This window comes from Octopus sinensis, linkage group LG8 (assembly GCF_006345805.1).
Source record: "Octopus sinensis linkage group LG8, ASM634580v1, whole genome shotgun sequence".
NCBI lineage: Eukaryota > Metazoa > Mollusca > Cephalopoda > Octopoda > Octopodidae > Octopus > Octopus sinensis.
The window spans coordinates 5,275,855-5,295,911 of NC_043004.1; the positions used below are offsets into that span (position 1 = coordinate 5,275,855).

Genomic DNA, 20,057 nt, shown 5'->3' on the forward strand with positions numbered 1-20,057 from the left:
TTCTTCGCTCCACGATAATAGTTTCTCAAGAGTCTAGGCTCTTTCAATAGCAGAGATAGTAAAATTATTTCCCCCGGTTTTGCTGTGCTTATCACTCTTATTCATGTACTTTGTCATTCAAAGAAAACTATCAAACCACTTGAAAGATTTAAGTTATGTGTTAAGTTGTTTTAACATAAATTTAATTTCAGATTGAAATTTCATTATTAGTGCTATTCTTGCTAATTTTATAATCTTACAGTTTATCTCATCCCTAGTCGGTGATTGTCACGCGCTGATGACGGGTTACCACTCAGAAACCCGGGTCCGTGTATATCACGTCAGGCTAGAAATGGGAACGATGATTTCCCTTTGCAAATACTAATCAGACACAGACAGTATGTCATTAGTCAGCTGGAGGAGATGTCTTCCTGGGGCTATAAACTACAGTAGTATCGTCCCATATGGGTCAGCCACATTTAGGTGGCAAATATGTTTCAATGTTTTCTTCTAGTTTTTCGTAAAAGAAAATGAGCAGGCGGTGTTTTGTTTTATGATCCAGAAAGCGAAACTGCTGAAGTCAATAGTGGTCTTTCGTTTCTTTGAAACGAAATAGTGATATAACAAGGAAGGTTTATTTCTATGTCTTCGAACATTATTTATTTGTTACATTAACAGGAAAGGTGTTCATGCAATACAATTAACGGAAACAATAAGACGAAACAGCTTAATATGATACGTAGGGAAAGTCTCTGTTAGCAACTCCACACGCAAGCAATTTTGTTTTCATATACAAAGCAAATATTCAGGTGCCGTGACGTGTCTTCTTCGATTATCCTCAGTTGAATATGCAGCTGTGAGAACAGCTATTAGGAGAGCGTAACATAACGCGATCCAAAACATTCTGAATTGGCGAAAGTGGACAACGTCATGGCGGCTCGGACGTCTCGACAGTCTGCGAAAGTGACAGCTAATTTGATTATATTTGTAGGTCCCGATACGGAAGGTCGTAGTTGAACCACTGAACTATCACGTGAACAACGGCCGTTCATTGGATAAAATCTCGGTTGCGCAATGTTCAAACCATGACTGAACTGTGGCTTGAGATTCGTATGTGGCAAAATGCGGGGTTGAATCCAATTGCTATAGAGATATAAATCTGAAGTAGCAAAAGGGTGGCTGTAAAACCTTATTTTACATAAACTACTAGCGATTTATTTATAATTTGAAAAAAATAATGAACTAAAATTAACAGAATGATACCATCGAAGATATTTAGCAGACGATGAAATTTAGCGGGCGATGAAATTTAGCAGACGATGAAATTTAGCAGGCGATGAAATTTAGCAGACGATGAAATATAGTCAATCTGTACAGGACGGTCAATATACCACATAACACACGTATCATTAAAATAGTTATTCCAGTTAAATATTGTTTCTCTGCTGACATCAACCTTCATAACAAACTGATGACTGCATACAAGCATTTCCAAGTTTTTCTACTATAGCCCCGTGAATGCTTTGTGCATGAATTCGGTAGATGGAAGCTGAAAGAAGCCCATTATGTATATATGTGTGTTTGTTCTACACCACTACTTGACAACCAGTGTTGGTTTGTTTACGCCCTTGTCAATTAGCATTCCAACAAAAGAATAAGTACTAAACTTTGAAAAAAGTACTGAGAATCGATTTCTTCAACTAACCTCTTCAAGTTGTGGTGCACCTGAGCACTGTATACAATAATTTCATTATTATTTTTTTAAGGCAGTAACCCAGTATAGCCGCAATCCAATAACTGAAACTAAAAGATAAAAGATAATAATAATCGCTTAGAATAGTGATGTCTAATGCATCTAATGAATGACGAAAACACATAATCTTTGTGAAAATGTCAGGTGAATTCTTGGAAATATATTGAGAAGAAATTATCTGAAGTTCCACCCATGGTGTACAATTGCTTTTGTATTCTTATATAACGTTGCAACGTTGATATCGACGAAAACTAACACTGGGGAAATTTTTCAGTTTTACTTTATCACCAATTGTTAATGATTAATAAGATTTTTCTTTCACTAGAATTTACTCTATTTCCTTTCATTTTGTTTCCCATTGCTGTCCGCTATTACATGTTCATAAATCGAAATATCGACCTTCTTATTTATCACCATTACAAAGACAACCGGAAATCCTCGTTTATTGCTATCTCATCTTTGAAGATAATGTTAAACACTTCGTACAGACTAGGTTACGATCAGTTGTTTTATGCTCATCAGAAGCAATACATTGTTCCATTCAAATACTGGAATATGTCCAAGAAAGAATTAAGTAAAAGAAGGTAAAACAATATTTATTTCTTTATTGCCCACAAGGGGCTAAACATAGAGGGGACAAACAAAGACAGACAAAGGGAATAATTCGATAACACCGACCTCAGTGTGTAACTGGTACTTATTTAATCGACCCCGAAAGGATGAAAGGCAAAGTCGACCTCGGCGGAATTTGGACACAACGTAACGGCAGACGAAATACCTATTTCTTTACTACCCACATGGGGTTAAACACAGAGGGGACAAACAAGGACAGACAAACGTATTAAGTCGATTACATCGACCCCAGTGCGTAACTGGTACTTAATTTATCGACCCCGAAAGGATGAAAAGCAAAGTCGACCTCGGCAGAATTTGAACTCAGAACGTAACGGCAGACGAAATACGGCCACGCATTTCGCCCGGCGTGCTAACGTTTCTGCCAGCTCACCGCCCTAAGGTAAAACAATATTGAAATATAAGAAACATTACATAGATCAAAATACGTATTAGTTTTTCATAGATTATAATTCTATGTATAACATTATATACAGCAAACCACTGACAGGAAATTTTGACCAATCAAACACTCTTTTTAGGGAATTTAACATTTTCATAATTAGCATGCACGTGAGATCCTCTTGGTACAATCAATTGTCTTAGTACGTACGTACAGACATAGAGGAAAAAGAGGTGCTGGATGCGAACCAAACGGAAGTTATGTTAGATTTATCAATAACTAGCAGTAAAGCCCTGCGTCGCGCGGGCTTGTTTTCTTTTTCTACCCTTTAAAATTGGAATTTTTGAATAGTAAAGATTTTGCACCATGTAGCTTGTTATTCTCTTTAAGTGAACATTTTTCTGGTTGAAATACACCGAAAAATGGCGACACAGCAGTCAAAAAATCGTTAAAAAATAAGGATTTTCATAGAAAAAAAGCACCTTTTTGATGTAAATAATTTTTGGTGTTAACATGGTCCGATTTGAATTTTTTCTTCTACGGAAGGAAGAGCAAGCCTTCTTCTATCATACTCTCAATTTTGGCCAACTTGCGCCGCAGGGTCTCGGAGGAGTTAGTGTTAGTTGAAGGCTACCAAACCTGCCATACACAGACAGCTTCAGCTTTATATATATATGTTATTAGAGCGATTATTTAAAATTTTCAGTTTTCACGTAAAAAAAGCAATGAAAATAAAGAAAAGCTAAAGACAAAATTAAAAACTGATAATATGCCCCATTTAAATAAAAACCGAGAACTTCCAAATATTATTTTAAAAGATTTAATTATTAAAGTACAAGATCAATACTGTACTGAAAAAGTAAAGATAAAGTTGCAATAATGCATTTTCGCACCTTTCAGAGAGTTCACACACACACACACACTGGATCGAATAAAATCGATAACTTTATAGCAATAAAATATAGTCAGATTCTTAAAAAAATAAATTACCAACTTATCCACATGGTTTTCCAATCTTCTTCAGGAGTAAAACACACATTATACAAATTCTTTGTTAGTGTACGAATGTCATTTCTATATTCAAGGAGTATAAGTTTGAAAGCAGAGGCAACGGAGAGGAGGTCCATCTCTATACGGTTTAAATGTCACGTCCTCAATATCCAAGTGGCTAAAAAATGCCAGTAGAAGGACACCCAGGAGTCATGACCTGGATGTTGCCCGGCCTCCTTAGAACGTAAGAAGTTAAGGGCCGAAGCACTTACCTGATGGGCTTTCGTCTCTGAAGACCTTTTGTTGTTCAGCTCTCCCGAGACATTCTTACCAACTACCACAAAAGATTATTTAAATTTCTAAGATCGTTAAATGATTGTTAACCCATTTTTCCTCACCACTTACTGTAGAAAGCAGTCATGTGAATGAATAGTAGTGACCTTAAATATCAATGTTACAATAAAAGCCTGTCTATTCGTATGTACATTAAATATCAATGCTACAATAAATGTATTGATGGTTAAAGCGTCTAGAAAGAAGTCTAGGTTGCTAAGTAACAGTAGCGGAAGTGAATGTGGTTCGCCAACACGCAAGCTCGTTTAACAGTTTAATTCTCAGTAAACAAATATGGCAGCGCCCAGGTGACACCTCGAATTTGTTGAGTTTCGGGATATTTTAATGTAAGAACATAGCAATATGGATAATAACATGAACAGGTAAGTAATGATAAATGTAGCTTCTGCATGCATGTCTAGTGTTACTTTACTGTGATATATTACGGAATGATCGATTCTATTGCTGTCGTTATTCGTTTCACTTCGATAAATCAATGATTGGATGAAAAAAAAAAAAATATATATATTTAAAAAAATCGTTGATGGAGATTAATTTCGTTCCATCTCATCATAAATGTATATTTGTATATCTCTAACACACACATCTATATTTACTAATTTACCTAGTGGATATTTTCTCAAAAGTGGTCACCTTAGCTGGAATATATATTTATAATCATAATAAATAATCTACGTTTGCTAAACATTATTACCCAAGCGTGTCGACCGTATTACATGGTGTGTTTTTTATCACCCAATCCTCTCGATCATCATAAAGCCTTATGAATAGTTTATTGTGTAACAGTTACGTAATATTAATAATGTAATATTTAAATGTTATATCACTTTGAAAAGACATTTCCCTCCAAATAAATAAATAAATAAATAAAAGCGATACTGTATAACCAACACGTATAATGCATACGAAATATGCAGTCAGACAATTATGTTTACTGAGACAAATTTAATGTGCTCCTATTTTTTCATGTTTCGTTTTCTTTCATAATTTTCAAAACTGATCTTTCACAGTAATAATTAGCAATTCAAAATGCCGCTATGAAATGTATTTGGTCGACTAAACCTCAATCAATCAATCAATTTTTCACTGTACCTTTCAATGACTATTTACTCCAAAAAAAGTGACTTGATTAAATTTCGTAAATAACACACTACCCCGTGAATGATTCACCCGATAGCAGCAAAAAATAGATTTGTTTCTCCTTGCATGTAAAACGAAATGAGTAATAATCTGTAACCTGTTGTATCAACACATAATAAACGTTGTACTGTTTCTCGAAACCTATAATTAATGTTAATATTATATTTGCATTAAAAGACACCGTGACATGTATTTTATTTAATATGTTATGCTCACTACTTATGTTTGTAGATATTTCTTTATCTAATCAATATCTTCAGAAACTTAATATTGTTATATTTAAGACGATGAAACTACAGATAAATCTTAGAACACCGTCTTGTCAAAAGTCAGATTTCAGTTAGATTAGAAACACAAGTGAAGCAATTGCCAAAGATGTTATTTAGCAACACTCTTTAGATTATCATGGCTACATTTTTTTTTTTTTGAGATTCTGCCATAGTGTTGTTTTTATATAAGACTGCTGATGAGGAGATAAAGGTTTTGAGTTCAGTCCTAGCCAAAGGTTATGTTCTATGCAAAAATTATGTATCTGGGAGAAAAAAAATGATCGAATTCTTGACCAATCAAAATATATTGTGGATAGCAACAGATAAATGGAATTAATATGCTGATTTTGTATTGTTTTTTTTTAATCCAAGAAGTGATCAAGGCCAGTCGTTGACTGATCGATTAAAATAGTAATTGAAGGGGTGGGGGAAGGAAAAGCAATACGAAAATATGGATTTAATTCAATGAGCTTCTATTCATGTAAAAGTGTGTATGGTAATTTAATACATATCAAGGTATTTCTATGTTATGTAGTATTAGTGGTTTGACCGAGAATTCGTGGTTTAGGCTTGTTTCTGAAGGTATGCCATAACAAACATGACCCAGTGACATAGAATCATCGTTGTTATTTATTTTCGTCGACCCAGACTTTGGCTGGGTGACGATTCTTCTAGTGGGTTCAGGGTAAGGTTAGAACCACTGACATACCAACACCCTACCACTATTACCACCACCACCAACCAAAGGAACTTTTACTCGGTTGTTTATCCTGCTAGAAATAGCAGACAAATCTTTCTGAAATAACTCCATACCATTTTAGATAAGAAAGATGGATATAATTGGAACGTAGTCCCTGATATAAAAGGCGATATGGTCACAGCTGGAACACCATTGATCGTAGGTCTGCTGAACAACAGCAATCCTGTCACCTCCATAATATTTGATGCAGATAATTCTTCACAGTAATATCAGTTAATTTCAGAACGCAGCACATATCTATTTTTTCTTTCTTTAAACTTTCACAACAAAGATGCATGACTAAATTTATGTATCTTAATTAAACAAATTGTAATCACTGTGAATAGGACTAAAGATTCTTCAAATGGACATTCTGGAGTTATGATTCTTCAAGTGATTTGATAGTATAGCTACAACCACCTGAATTAATAAAACGCTAATAACATGGTTTACTCAACTCTTGTATATAATGTTTATGGACCAGTTGATTCTAAAATATTAAAGAATGCCTTCCTTCATTAACTCATGATAACAAAAATAACCAATTGATAACCTAGTATGAAATATAAAAGTCTGAAAATTGTCTAATGCATTTGGATAATTCAAGAGAAGTCAATCTGATATATTTAATAGTTTCTTTGACATAAGTGACCCTTTAATGCTCAAGTAGAGTAATAAGTATACTTATACTATTTATACATACTATAGTAGCTACAGTCTAAAAAGTGATAAAAATATTTCAGGTAGATATTATCTCTGTTGGTAAGGAAGTGTTTCTCTCTGTACAAAAGGCAGACTGTACAGAGCCTGTGTAAAGAGTATTATTCAGAATACAGTGAGATGTGAGCATCAAGTGTGAAAAAAAAAAATGTGGTGAATGGAGAGGAACGAGTCATGAAAGGTCTGCTAGGATATATAACATGGAGAGCAGAGCACAAATGAGCTGGGAAAGAGGCTAGAAAAAGGCAACAGCTGATGTTTGTGTGTGCAGATAAATGTGCTTGTATGGATATGTGATTTGCTGACAATGGAAAGTACCTATGACAGAGAAAGATTGGGGAAAACGTGATGACGTCAACTCTGATGTTAGACATCAAAGAAGAGATGATGCAGGACTGGGAGTAGTAGCAATCTATATTTCCTATAACCTCTGCAATTGCTATACAATGGATGTTAAGTGGATGATATGACAGGAGATTAATGCATTAATCAACTGCATAGCCTAAATATTATCTAAATGTTCTCAACTGGTGGCCAACCCTGCTTTCTTTTCGGTCTGTATTTAATCTAACGCAATACCTTTGTTACTCACAACATAAATATGAATTAGAGTGGAAACTACTATGCAGGTATTCAGTGTAACAACTGAAGCTTCCTTAACAAATTCACTGATGGCTCTCACATGAAAAAATAAATTTTAATATTGTACCTTGTTGATGGTGTTCTGTGTAATGTAGAGTATGGTTTTAGATTAGATTGATATTTAACATATCAAAAGCGCAAGGTTTATGAGTTTTTCTTATAGGTTTGGTTTAACACTATAAAAAAGGTATATCATCATCATCATCATTATTTAATGTCCTCTTTACATATTAGCATAGGTTGGATGGTTTGACGGGAGGTGGCAAGTTGGAAGACTGCACCAAGCACTACTGTTTGCTTTGTTGTGGTTTCTATGGCTGGAGCAGACAGTCTAGCTTGAGTAAAATTCAATAAAGCTACTCAATAGCAACAAGAACAACAAACCAATGCAAAGAAATCCTTTTAACTCATCCTTCTGCCACTCCAGCTCTAAATCTTCAGTTCCTCTGTGCAATTTTTTTTTCATTTTCTGCCTTCAAAACCACCATTCCAATCAAAATCCTCTTTCCTACCTTGAAACAATATGCTTTGGCATTATTTACATTCGACAGATATATGTCCTCATCTTGTTTGTTGTTAACACAACATTTTGGCTGATATATCCTCAAGCCTTCTTCAGTGTCTTAACCACTATGCCATATGCCCACGGGCATATGGCATAGTGGTTAAGAGTGCGGGCTACTAACCCCAAGATTCCGAGTTCGATTCCAAGCAGTGACCTGAACAAAAACAACAACAACAATAATAATAATAATAATAACATTGAAAAATACCTTAGGAATGAAAACCCAGGTTCGAAATTTCCCCAAAACACCTGAAGAAGGCTGGAGGGTATATCAACCGAAATGTGTTAACAACAAACAAGATGAGGACAAATATCTGTTGAATGTAAATAATGTACATAATTCCTCATCTCTTAAATATAGAACTGTAATGCACTTTGGAATTAGCTCCTGTTCCAAGGATGCTTTTAACACGTTTCATCTAAGCAGCAATTTTTAATTAGGGGGAAATTTAGGGATTCCAGTGAGGAGATAGTTTTAAGTTCTTTATCATTATTTGCACTGGTTTTGCTTGATTTTGTATTTGATGACAAAAAAGATGTATGGGCATATTAAATGCACCCTAATTTCAGCAGCGCATATTCAGGAAAAGAAAGCATTTCTGTGTATTGAAGCATGTCGTATTGAAAGCTTTCTAGTAGTATTTTACAAAACATTACAAAAGTACATCAGGCCATAACAACAAGCATGACTGTATTAAAAGGTTAAGTTAGCAGTACAGCTGAACATAAAACTAGAAATCACAATAGTAACAATATCCTATATGGTTACAGTAATAAAATATGCAGGAAAAAAAAAAGCAGAATACAAACTGGCAAATGTCACCAGTCTGTTGTGATAATTTCTTCTACAATATAAGTTATGAGGATAATGTTTAAATAAATATTATTATCATTGAGTCAGACTGAGTACAAGAGACAGTCTGGATTGGAACTTGCCTACAAATGTCAGGGACAAAATGAGCTTGGAAGGGGACCAACTTTGTTTAACCCTTTAATCTGGCTATAGCAGGCCTAAATATTCTGCCTGTTTTGAGTTGAAACCTACCAGATCTTACCTCTCACACTTACCCTGCAATGTCATTCTTAAAATAATCATACTATTGGAAGTTCAAAGCTGCAAGGCAATATGATTAATTTAAAGCAAAGTGAATGAATAAGAATAATATTTGGGCTACCATAGAAAAAAAAAAGGCATAATCAAGACAAAACTAGAAGTGCATTGTATGTCTCCACTGTCATTTTTTTTGTTCCCAACTTTGACCCTCCATAAATCCTAAATTTTATTTTAGAATTTATGGGAGCAACTGTCTTTGAAGACTCATATTGTCATTGAATGCTTGAAATGAGGAATAGATAGACAGCCGACAACTGATGAAGGGTCCTTTCTCTGGGTTAACTCATCCTCTTTTCCATCTTTTTCTCATTGTTTATGTATTTAACTTGTTTTTCCCTCGTTTGTTTACATATTTCATGTTATTTGCACCATTGGTGACTTAGAAAATTACTATTTTTAAATCTCACACTGTGAGATATTCAGCAACAGTACTTTGTAGTAAAGATTGTTTGCCAACATAACATGGCAGTCCTGGTTTAGGGCAAATGTTGCTGTAATTTAGCCCCAGGAGACATCGTCTCCAGCTGGCTATGCGACATGATCTGTGCCCTTGTTCAAAAAAAAAAAGGACACAGATCGTGTTGTATAGCTAGCTGGAGACAATGTCTCCTGGGGCTAAATTACAGCAACATTAGTCTTAAACCAGGACTGCCATATTATGTTGGCAAACAATCTTTCCTACTGTTGGTGACGTTCTATAGCCATATATGCATGTATATATATATTATATATTATTTATTATTTAACTGAACACGATGCATCCATTTCCAAGTATACACATACACACACATTATATATGTGTGTGTGCGTCTTTTTGTCTGTGATTGTCTCCCACCACTACTTGGCAACCGGTGCTGGTGTGTTTACATCCCTGTAACTTAGACAGCAAAAGAGACTGATTGAATAAGTACCAGGCTTAAAAATAAAAATGAAGTCAATTTGTTGAACTAAAATTCTTCAAATAAAAGATAAAAGGTAAACAGTCCTACTTCTGTAATTCTCCCTCCCTCTCAACTAAAGTCTTATCTTGGGAGTACTTGGCGACCTCACCAGTTCTGGTGTCACATAAGGGACTCCTTACCCCAATGCCCCACCTTTAATATAAAGGATTGTTAATGTTTTGCATTAATTTGCATTGTATACATGACTTTTTTTCTTCTTCTTGTGTATGGCAGGGCAATTGGAATAATGAACTGCCCCCACTTTTATTTCTTAGCAAATCCTATTTCTCTCTGCCTCTTACACTAAAAACAGCCGTAAGATGACAGCAGTGGTGGTCACCACTCAAATTTCACATGTGTGTATTGAACAATGGTCGAAATCTGATTGCAACACAATAAACTGATGGTGAGATGAAAGATTGGAAACTAATCTGAAATCATTCAGATGTGATATACTGCATAGGAAAAACAGCTATAGATCCCACATTAGCACATGATAAGAACAAAAGAGGATTTGTATGTAGTTTGTAGAGAAAACGGTAATCAGAACTAACAAACAAGGTGAATATGCACTGAACTGGTGAAGAGATATGGTGAAAAAAAAAAAAAAAATTACATAAAAGGAAATGATCTAGAGGTGACATTTCGGTGAAAATATGAAATTCCTAACAAATCTGGAGCAAATCGTAATAATGGCTCTTAAGTACTGTGAACTGACGGTGAGCAAGGAAACCTCTATGTGGTTGCTTGACCTGCTGGAAATAGCAGCCGAATTTAACTCAAATCCTGTTCTATCATCATCATCATTTTAATGTACACTATTCCAGGTTTGTATAGGTTGGATGGAATTTACTGCTACTGGATGTTCCTCTTGTTGCCAAACCTCACCTGTTTCCAAGTAAGGTAAGATTTCCCTATGGCCTGACATGTTTTCACAGAATATCGGAAGTAAACGACATAACTTGTATGACTGTGACACGTATTTAGAACTACCATGTGATGTCAAGACAAGTAAACACACACACGCACACACAAGTATATATCATACTACTATATCCCTCAATACTATTAAACCTCACTCAATTAAAGTCTTGTTTTGTGAGTATTTGGTGTCATGTAAAAAGCACCCGGTGCACTCTGTAAAATGGTTGGCTTTAGGAAGGACATCCAGCTGTAAAAACCATGCCAAAGACATTGGAGCTCAGCACAGCCCTCTGGCTTGTTGATTCTTGTCAAACTGTCCAGTCCATACCAACATAGAAAAAGGAACATTGATGATGATGATGATATATAAATCTATATGATAAATTTTTTTCAGTCGCCATTAAACAAATCCACTCACAAGGCTTTGATCAGTCCAGGGCTGTAATAGAAGATGCTTGCCCAAAGTTCCATGCGGTGAGATTGAACCCAGAGCTGACTTCTTAACCACACAGCCACACTTACTGCTTTATAAAAAAGTCGGAATCAATGCATAATGGAGTCCTTGATACATAGTCTGAAAATTGATGGACTGATCAAAGCCAGAATACTCTGTCTGATCAGAGCTCGCCTAGAGTTTAATAACAACAACAATTAAGAAATTAATGGCATGGCATAAAAGGAACTCTCTTACTATCTCTTCTGGGTGTGTATACACGATAGAGTGTAAGCACCCTGAGAGAAAAGTTGGATGTAAGAAGCATCAGATGTGGTGTGCAAGAGAGACGACTGCACTGGTATGGTCATGTGTTGCTTATGGATGAGGACAGCTGTGTAAAGAAGTGTCACACCCTAACAGTGGAGGGAACCTGTGGAAGCGGTAGATCCAAGAAGACATGGGATGAGATGGTGAAGCATGACCTTCGAATGTTGGGCCTTACAGAGGCAGTGACAAGCACACTCTAACAGTGGAGGGAACCTGTGGAAGAGGTAGACCCAGGAAGATATGGGATGAGACAGTGAAGCACGACCTTTGAATGTTGGGCCTTACAGAGGCAATGATAAACAATTGAGACCTTTGGAGATATGGTGTGTTTGAGAAGACCTGTTGAGTCAAGTGAAGACATAGTCATGGCTGATGCCAGTGCCACCTGATTGGCACCTGTGCCAGTGGAACATAAAAAGCACCACTCGCTCATGGCTGATGCCAGTGCTGGTGGCATATACAAAGCACCATTTGAACGTGGTTGATGCCAGTGCTGCCTGACTGGCTCCTGTGCTGGTGGAATGTAAAAAGCAACATTTGAGCATGGTCAATGCCAGTGCAGTCTGACTGGCCCCTGTGCCAGTGGCACATAAAAAGCACCCACTACACTCTCAGAGTGGTTGGTGTTAGGAAGGGCATCCAGCTGTAGAAACTTTGCCAGATTAGATTGCAGCCTCCTGGGCTTGCTAGTCCTCAGTCAAGCCGTCTAACCCATGCCAGCAGGGAAAGCAGACATTAAACCATGATGACGATGATGATGAATTGTTATTGATTTGAGAGAATTTGGAAGACTTAAGAAAATCTTATGCCACACAAGAGATAACTGTGAAACAATGTAAATGCAATCTTCAAAGATCCAGTCATTCTGAAAATATAATTAGGACTGGAAATTATCAACTGTTTGAGAAAGAGGGAGAGAGGGTTTAGTTTCACAAATGTGGTTGTGTTATTAAGAAGCTTGCTTTGAAAGTATATGGTTTCAGGTTCAGTCCCACTGTGTGGCACCTTTGGTAGGTATTTTCTATTGTAGGCCCAGACCAAGCAAAGCCTTGTGTATGGATTTATTAGGTGGAAACTGAAAGAAGCCTGTCATATGTGTTTGTCTGTAACTATCTCCTTGCCTTGACACTGCAACCTACTTGTAAAACAGATGTCATCATGTTGCAAGTGGTATATTTTGTTTACAGTCTGCCATGAAAACATGTCTGGCCACGGGGAAATATTCACCTTGCTTGGAAAAGAGTGAGGGTTCATGACAGGAATGGCATCAACAAATCCTCTCCAACCCATGGAAGCATGGAAAAGTGGATGTTGAAATGACAATGATGATGATATATATGACGGGTGAAGCCGTGTGGCTTAGTGGTTAGGCTGCTGCACTCAGGATTGCTAGACCATGGGTTCGATTCCCACACCAGGCATCTCATTGTGCTCTTGAACAAAACACTTCATTTCACATTGCACCATTCCCCCTTTCAGTGGGGAATGTTGGCCTGCTTGCCTAGCCATTGGGGTGGTGTCATTCGAAGCTAAAGTGATGCAAAGTGCATTGTGGCCAGTGATGTGCAACAACTGATAGTCTGGTTGGACACATGATATAGGAAGGACATGGCTGAGTGCCTTTCATGTATTGGACCTCACGGGGCCAAAGTGGCTGAGTTCCTTTCGAGTGTTGGGCCTCATGGAGGCAATGATCGAGACCTTTGGCATTGTGTCATGCTTGAGAAGAAGACCCATCAAGCTGAATAAAATTGCAGTTGTGGCAGATACTGGTATTATGAAAATGGCACCTGTGCCAGTGGAACATAAAAGCACCCATCTCACACTCTTGGAGTAGTTGGCATTAGGAAGGGCATCCAAACATAGAAAACCATGCCAAATCAGACTGCAGTCTGGTGCAGCCTTCCAGCTTACCAGCTGTGGTCAAACTGTCCAACCCATGCCAGCAAGGAACAACGGACGTTAAATGATGATGATGATGATGATGATGAACCATTTCAGATTTTGTTTAACATTCTGCATAGTCTTAACACTCATCACATCCTTTTCCAGATGTATCCTCTGAAGATCCAATGACTGTCTGTCAAGAATCAATTAAGATACATTATCATACAATGGTTTTAATATTTAATGTTATGCATCAGTTCTTCAACTTTATTTTCTATTTGTTTCATCACCTAAACCATATATATATGGAAAAGAATGCCCACCCCCTATATCATCATTGCCATCATTTAATATCTTCTTTTCCATACTTGTATGCTTTAGATGGAATTTTTTTGAGGCAGGTTTTCTGCAACCTGGTGCCTTTCCTGCTGCCAACCCTTGCTGTCCAAGCAAGGCAATATTTCCCCATGGCCAGACAGGATTTCCATGGAAGACAGGAAAGGAACAACCTCACTTGTATAACGATGATACTTGTTCTTAGTCATTATGGGATGTCAAAAGAAGGGTACACACTTGCACGCACATGCACCCCCCCCACACACATACAGGATAGCATACTTTCAGTTTCTGGGTACTACCTCTCACAAGACATTGGTTCATCTGGGGCTATACTAGAAAACACCAGCCCAGGGTGCCGTGCAGTAGGATTGAATCAAAGATCAAATGGTTAGAAAGCAAGCTCATACTGCAATGCCTGTACCTATCAGTGGTGTGAAAGGATCTTCGGATGCTGGGCCTTACTGGGGAAATGACGAAAGACCAGGAGTTGTGGCAATTTGCTGTATTTGAGAGGAAGCATCAAGCTAAGTAAAATCACGGTCATCCATAGATACAGGCTGTCATACATACTTAACAGGTGCCAGTGGCACATAAAATGCGCCCGTGCCGGTGGCACATAAAAAGCACCCAGCACACTCTGTAAAGTGGTTGGCATTAGGAAGGGCATCCAACTGTAGAAACCATGCCACAACAGACGATTGGAGCCTGGCCAGCTCCTGTCAAACTGTCCAGCTCATGCTAGCATGGAAGACGGATGTTAAACAACGATGATGACGACGATGATGATGATGATGATAGAAAGGGAGAGAGAGAGAGATATCTCATTTGAGAAAAATATAAATATAAAGCTACTTTTTTGTTTAAGAATATAGTAGATAGTAAATACAGTTTTGACTGGCTAATCTTTTAATTACGGGTTGTTTGATTACAATCCTGTTGTTAACCTATTAATGTTGTGTGCTATCATGTGTAAGTGGCTAATAACAGCTGTAGGTATTATGTCATGTAACATACATCCATACATACATACACACACACATACATACATACATACATACATACATACATACATACATACATACATACATACATACATACATACATACATACATACACACATGCATGCATACATTTGCTAAGTGCAGATTTCTTTCAATATTGATAATCATTAAGTGCAATTTATTTTTATTTCATCTTTTCAGCTGTCTCCTTGTTCCTTCCCATTTCTTCTTCCGTTTATCATTTCCTTCCCCTCCCTCATTATTTATTTACTTGTTTTGTTAAGCTTTTTTCTCTCCAAAATTCCTATTTGCCTCTCTCTCTGATCCCCACCCCCAACCTACCCTTTCTCTCTCTTTTCTTTTCTTCTTATCATCATCTCTGTTTTTGCACTTGTTGAATTTTCTGTTTTTAACTGTAGTACTGCCAGCATTTGTCTATATATACGTAACTATACAGCATGTGGAGGCACATGGCTTAGTGGTTAGGGTGTTGAACTCATGATCATAAGGTGTGATTTGATTTCGATTCCTGGACTGGGCGATGCATTGTGTTCTTGAGCAAAACACTTCATTTCATATTGCTCCAGTCCACTCAGCTGGCAAAAATGAGTATACCTGTGATGGCTTAGCGTCCTGTTCAGGTGGGTCTTATGAATCAATATGAATCAGGAAGGAACTTCACTTCTTTTATACAGTGTACATGTGTGTTTGTGGAAGCAAGACTGCAGGCTTAGCTGAATGGTTAAGAATTTAGCTGAATTGCAATCAGGAGGTTTCATGTTCAATCCTTATACATAGCAAGTGCTACTTCAATAGCCTTAGATCAACTGAAACCTTGGCAATGAAATTGAGTTGACAGAAATTATCGTCTACTCTAGGCACAAGGTCTGAAATTTTGGAGGAGGTGCCAGTTGATTAGATCAATCCCAGTATGCAACTGGTACTTAATTTATCGACCTCCCCCTAAAAGATGAAAGGCTAAATCGACCTTGTTGGAATTTGAACGCAGAACGTTAAGACAGATAAAATACTGCTAAGCTTTTCGCCCGGCATGGTAACATTTCTGCCAGCTCACCGCCTTTAAGTTGACAGAAATTGTGGAAGCCTGACGGGTGAAGAGCCACCCTTCATTCTATAAAAACAAACAAGTTTTACAACAATAGCCAGAAAAAGAAAAAACAGTTTGCGATACAGCTCCACATAGCATACACTTTTGAAAATGAAATGTGAAATCAGTTGAATGTATACACACACACACAAAAATTTAAATAAATCTTCATGTATTCTCTGTGTATTTTCAATTTCATTTATTTCTTCTGCATTACTACTTCTTTGAATAAGTAATAATTTTTATATGGAGGTGCAATGACCCAGTGGTTAGGGCAGCAGACTCGCAGTCTTAGGATCGCGGTTTCGATTCTCAGACCAGGCATTGTGAGTGTTTATTGAGCAAAAACACCTAAAGCTCCACGAGGCTTCGGCAGGGGGTGGTGGTGAACTCTGCTGTACTCTTTCACCACAACTTTCTCTTACTCTTCCTTCTTGTTTCTGTAGTACCTGTATTTCAAAGGGCCAGCCTTGTCACACTCTGTGTCATGCTGAATCTCCCTAAGAACTACATTAACATTACACGTGTCTGTGGAGTGCTCAGCCACTTGCATGTTAATTTCACGAGCAGGCTGTTCCATTGATCGGATCAACTGGAACATGCGTCATTATGACCGACAGAGTGCCAACAAAAGAAAATATATATATATATATATAATGAGGTCACAAATGATATCCCATATTGGAGATGAGTACTACACAAGGGGATCGAGCGAGGGGAATAGAAACTGAAACTTACCACCAAAGAAAAGTGCACTTGAAGAAAGGAAAACACAGTAGCACCAGTGGAGAGCATCTTCAAGTGCAGTCACTGCATACAAGGCTGCCACTCCCAAGTAAGCCTGTATAGTAGCTGAAACAAAATTCTACGGGTGTAGATCTATGTTCTTTTCAGACCAACAGATGCTGTCTCTCTCTCTCTCTCTCTCTATATATATATATATATACCCACAAAATTATTAACCATGTTGCCAATAACCACCTTGAGCACCTTTTTGAGCTCCATGTGTCTTACACATGTTGGCATGCCTCCAAAATCAGAAAACAGCACAGCTCCCACGACTTTCGGAAACAGTTTTTTACACTCAGAGTTGCTGCAGTATGGAACAAACTACCTGCATCAGTTGTTAATTGCCAAGACATTGCATCCATTAAAACCTCCATGCTTCCTGAAATTCGCCAACACCACACCTGATACTCCCCACTCCATACATATGCAGACATGTATATCATGACCCATACACTATTCACTTTTCTGACTTTTGTTCATAATTAGCAGTTCAGGAAAAAAAAAAAGAGACCAATAGAATAAGTACTAGGCTTACAAAGAATAAATCCTGGGGTCAATTTGTTCGATTAAAGGCGGTGCTCCAGCATGGCCACAATCAAATGGCTGAAACAAATAAAAGAATATATATATATATATATGTGTGTGTGTGTGTATGCCACACTTCTTTCAGTTATTAGGAATATATTTTAATGAAATGAAAATAAATTTTGCATAAAGTTGTAAAATTCTGTACCCGAGTTTAGAAAACTAATCTTTGAACTTTGTATTTTATCCTTGAATTTAATTGCTATATGCATGTGTGTGTTGGTTGGGATGTATTTTTTTTTAAATGCTTAAATTTTATTCTCTATCTTGTAACTTCCCCCTGCATTATATTAGCCTTTTTTCATGTTCTGCCATATCTTGTCTCCTCTACAATGAAGGACTTTGTTATTTTTGTTTTTTAATTTTTTTTACTCTCATCAGCTGCTCTATTTTGTAAAAGTTTTTGGAAGGAAAATAGACTTCAGTGTGTTGATTTGCTATGAAAATTTAACTGTTTCAAACATTTGTCCTTCTTTGGAGAGAGAGAGAGTTGGGGGAGAATGAGGCTTTAATACTCTGGTGGCAAAATTGTGAATGAAAGGAAGACGTGAAGAAATGAACGAAAAATGTTGTGAGTCTATGTTGTGTTTGTGTGTGTGTGTGTGGGGGGGAGGTGCAGTTATGTTTGAAACATGATGAAGTTATGAGACTTGTTACAGAAATTGCTTGCAGGTTAGTCAGAAACCACTGAAGCTTGTCACATTGGGACAGACCAAAGACATAAAAAAAAAGAAAGAAAAAACTAAAAAAACCCCCCAAAACAAAGTAAACAAATAAACCAAGGTTTTTTATTCTTTTACTTGTTTCAATCACTTGACTGCAGCCATGCTGGAGCACTGTCTTTAGTCGAACAAATCAACCCCAGGACTTATTCTTTGTAAGCCTAGTACTTATTCTATCAGTCTCTTTTGCCGAACTGCTAAGTTATGGTAAACATACCTACATTGGTTGCCAAGTGATGATGGTAGGAACAGACGCACAAGCATACACATACACACATATACACACGACGACGAGCTGCTTTCAGTTTCTGTCTACCAAATCCACTCACAAGGCTTTGGTTGGCCTGAGTCTATAGTAGAATACATCTGCCCAAGGTGTCACGCAGTGGGATTGAACCTGGAACCATGTGGTTGGCAAGCAAGCTACTTATCACACAGCCACTCCTGGAAAGTTATAGAACATTTGTCCAAATTGTTTAAAATGAAAAGACTGAAGCCATATTGGAGCAATGCCTTGAGGAATTTTTAGTTGAATGAATTGACTCCAATATTTATTTTTTAAACCTGGTACTTATTCTATTGACCTCTTTTGAACCATTAAGTTATGGGGACATAAACACACCAACACCAGTTGTCAAGTGGTGGTGGAGGACAAAGACACACACATACATATACAGACGATGAGTTTTTTTCAGTTTCCATCTACTAAATCCATTCATAGGATGTGATCAGCTTGAGGCTAAAATAGAAGACACTTGCCCAAGGTGCCATGCAGTGGCACTGAACATAGAACCATGAGGTTGTGAAGCAAGCTTCTTACCACGCAGCCATGTATATATTTTTTATGATTCTGTCTAGCCAATTACTAATAAATAAAATTAGACAGAGCTTACTAATCATGAATAGTCTTATACCATCTATAATTAAGAGCTATAGATCCTGCTGAGGTTTAGCTTGAAAAAGGGGTGAAAAGTAAACTCCAATATTGAGAACAGTTTGGGAGGCAGTCTGAAAGCCAGACTATGTGAGCTGAAGTATATAATGAGGGGCAAGGATTGTCAAAAGTTTGTAGCAAGAGCCACATTCTTTGAAGTGGAGGGGTTAAGGGCCAAACCAAATGAGTTAAAAGACAAGGGAGGAAGGGCAAAGCAAAAGAACATCTACACAACATCATCATCATCACTATTCGGCTGTTTAGCATTCAGCTTATTTTGTCAAATGTAATGCTTATTTATTCAAATTGTTTTGAATTAATTATGCATTATCTTGTAGCTGTGAGATTTTGATGTTGTCATTGTTTATTTTTAGAATGACATAGTAGCGTAGTTGTAAGAATCTGGATTAGGTCCGTTTTAATATAAAACAGCTAGAATATTTGGGCTAGATATGGTTGGTTTAAATCCTGAAGTGTTAGTGTTTGTTTTACCTGCTGGCATGAGTTGGGTGATTTGACAGGAGCAGGCACACCAGAGGACTGCATTAAACTCCACTGTCTACTTTGGCATGGTTTCTATGGCTGGATGCCCTTCTTAATATCAACCACTTTACAATATTACTGGCGTCGAGCTGGCAGAAACGTTAGCACACTGGGCGAAATGCTTAGCGGTATTTCGCCTGTCTTTATGTTCTGAGTTCAAATTCCGCTGAGGTTGACTTTGCCTTTCATCCATTTGGGGTTGATAAATTAAGTACCAGTTGCATACTGGGGTCAGTCTAAT

General features: G+C 37.3%; 1 protein-coding gene across 1 annotated transcript in view; it reads left to right on the forward strand.

Moving 5' to 3' along the window:
* Positions 1 to 4,311: 4,311 nt before the first annotated feature.
* Positions 4,312 to 20,057, forward strand: part of LOC115214897 (alsin) — a 138,441-nt gene continuing 122,695 nt past the window's right edge. Inside the window, exon 1 of the mRNA XM_036505223.1 lies at positions 4,312 to 4,453. Within this exon, the coding sequence (XP_036361116.1) occupies positions 4,434 to 4,453 (20 nt within the window). The 5' untranslated portion in view covers positions 4,312 to 4,433. The remainder of the gene's footprint in view (positions 4,454 to 20,057) is intronic.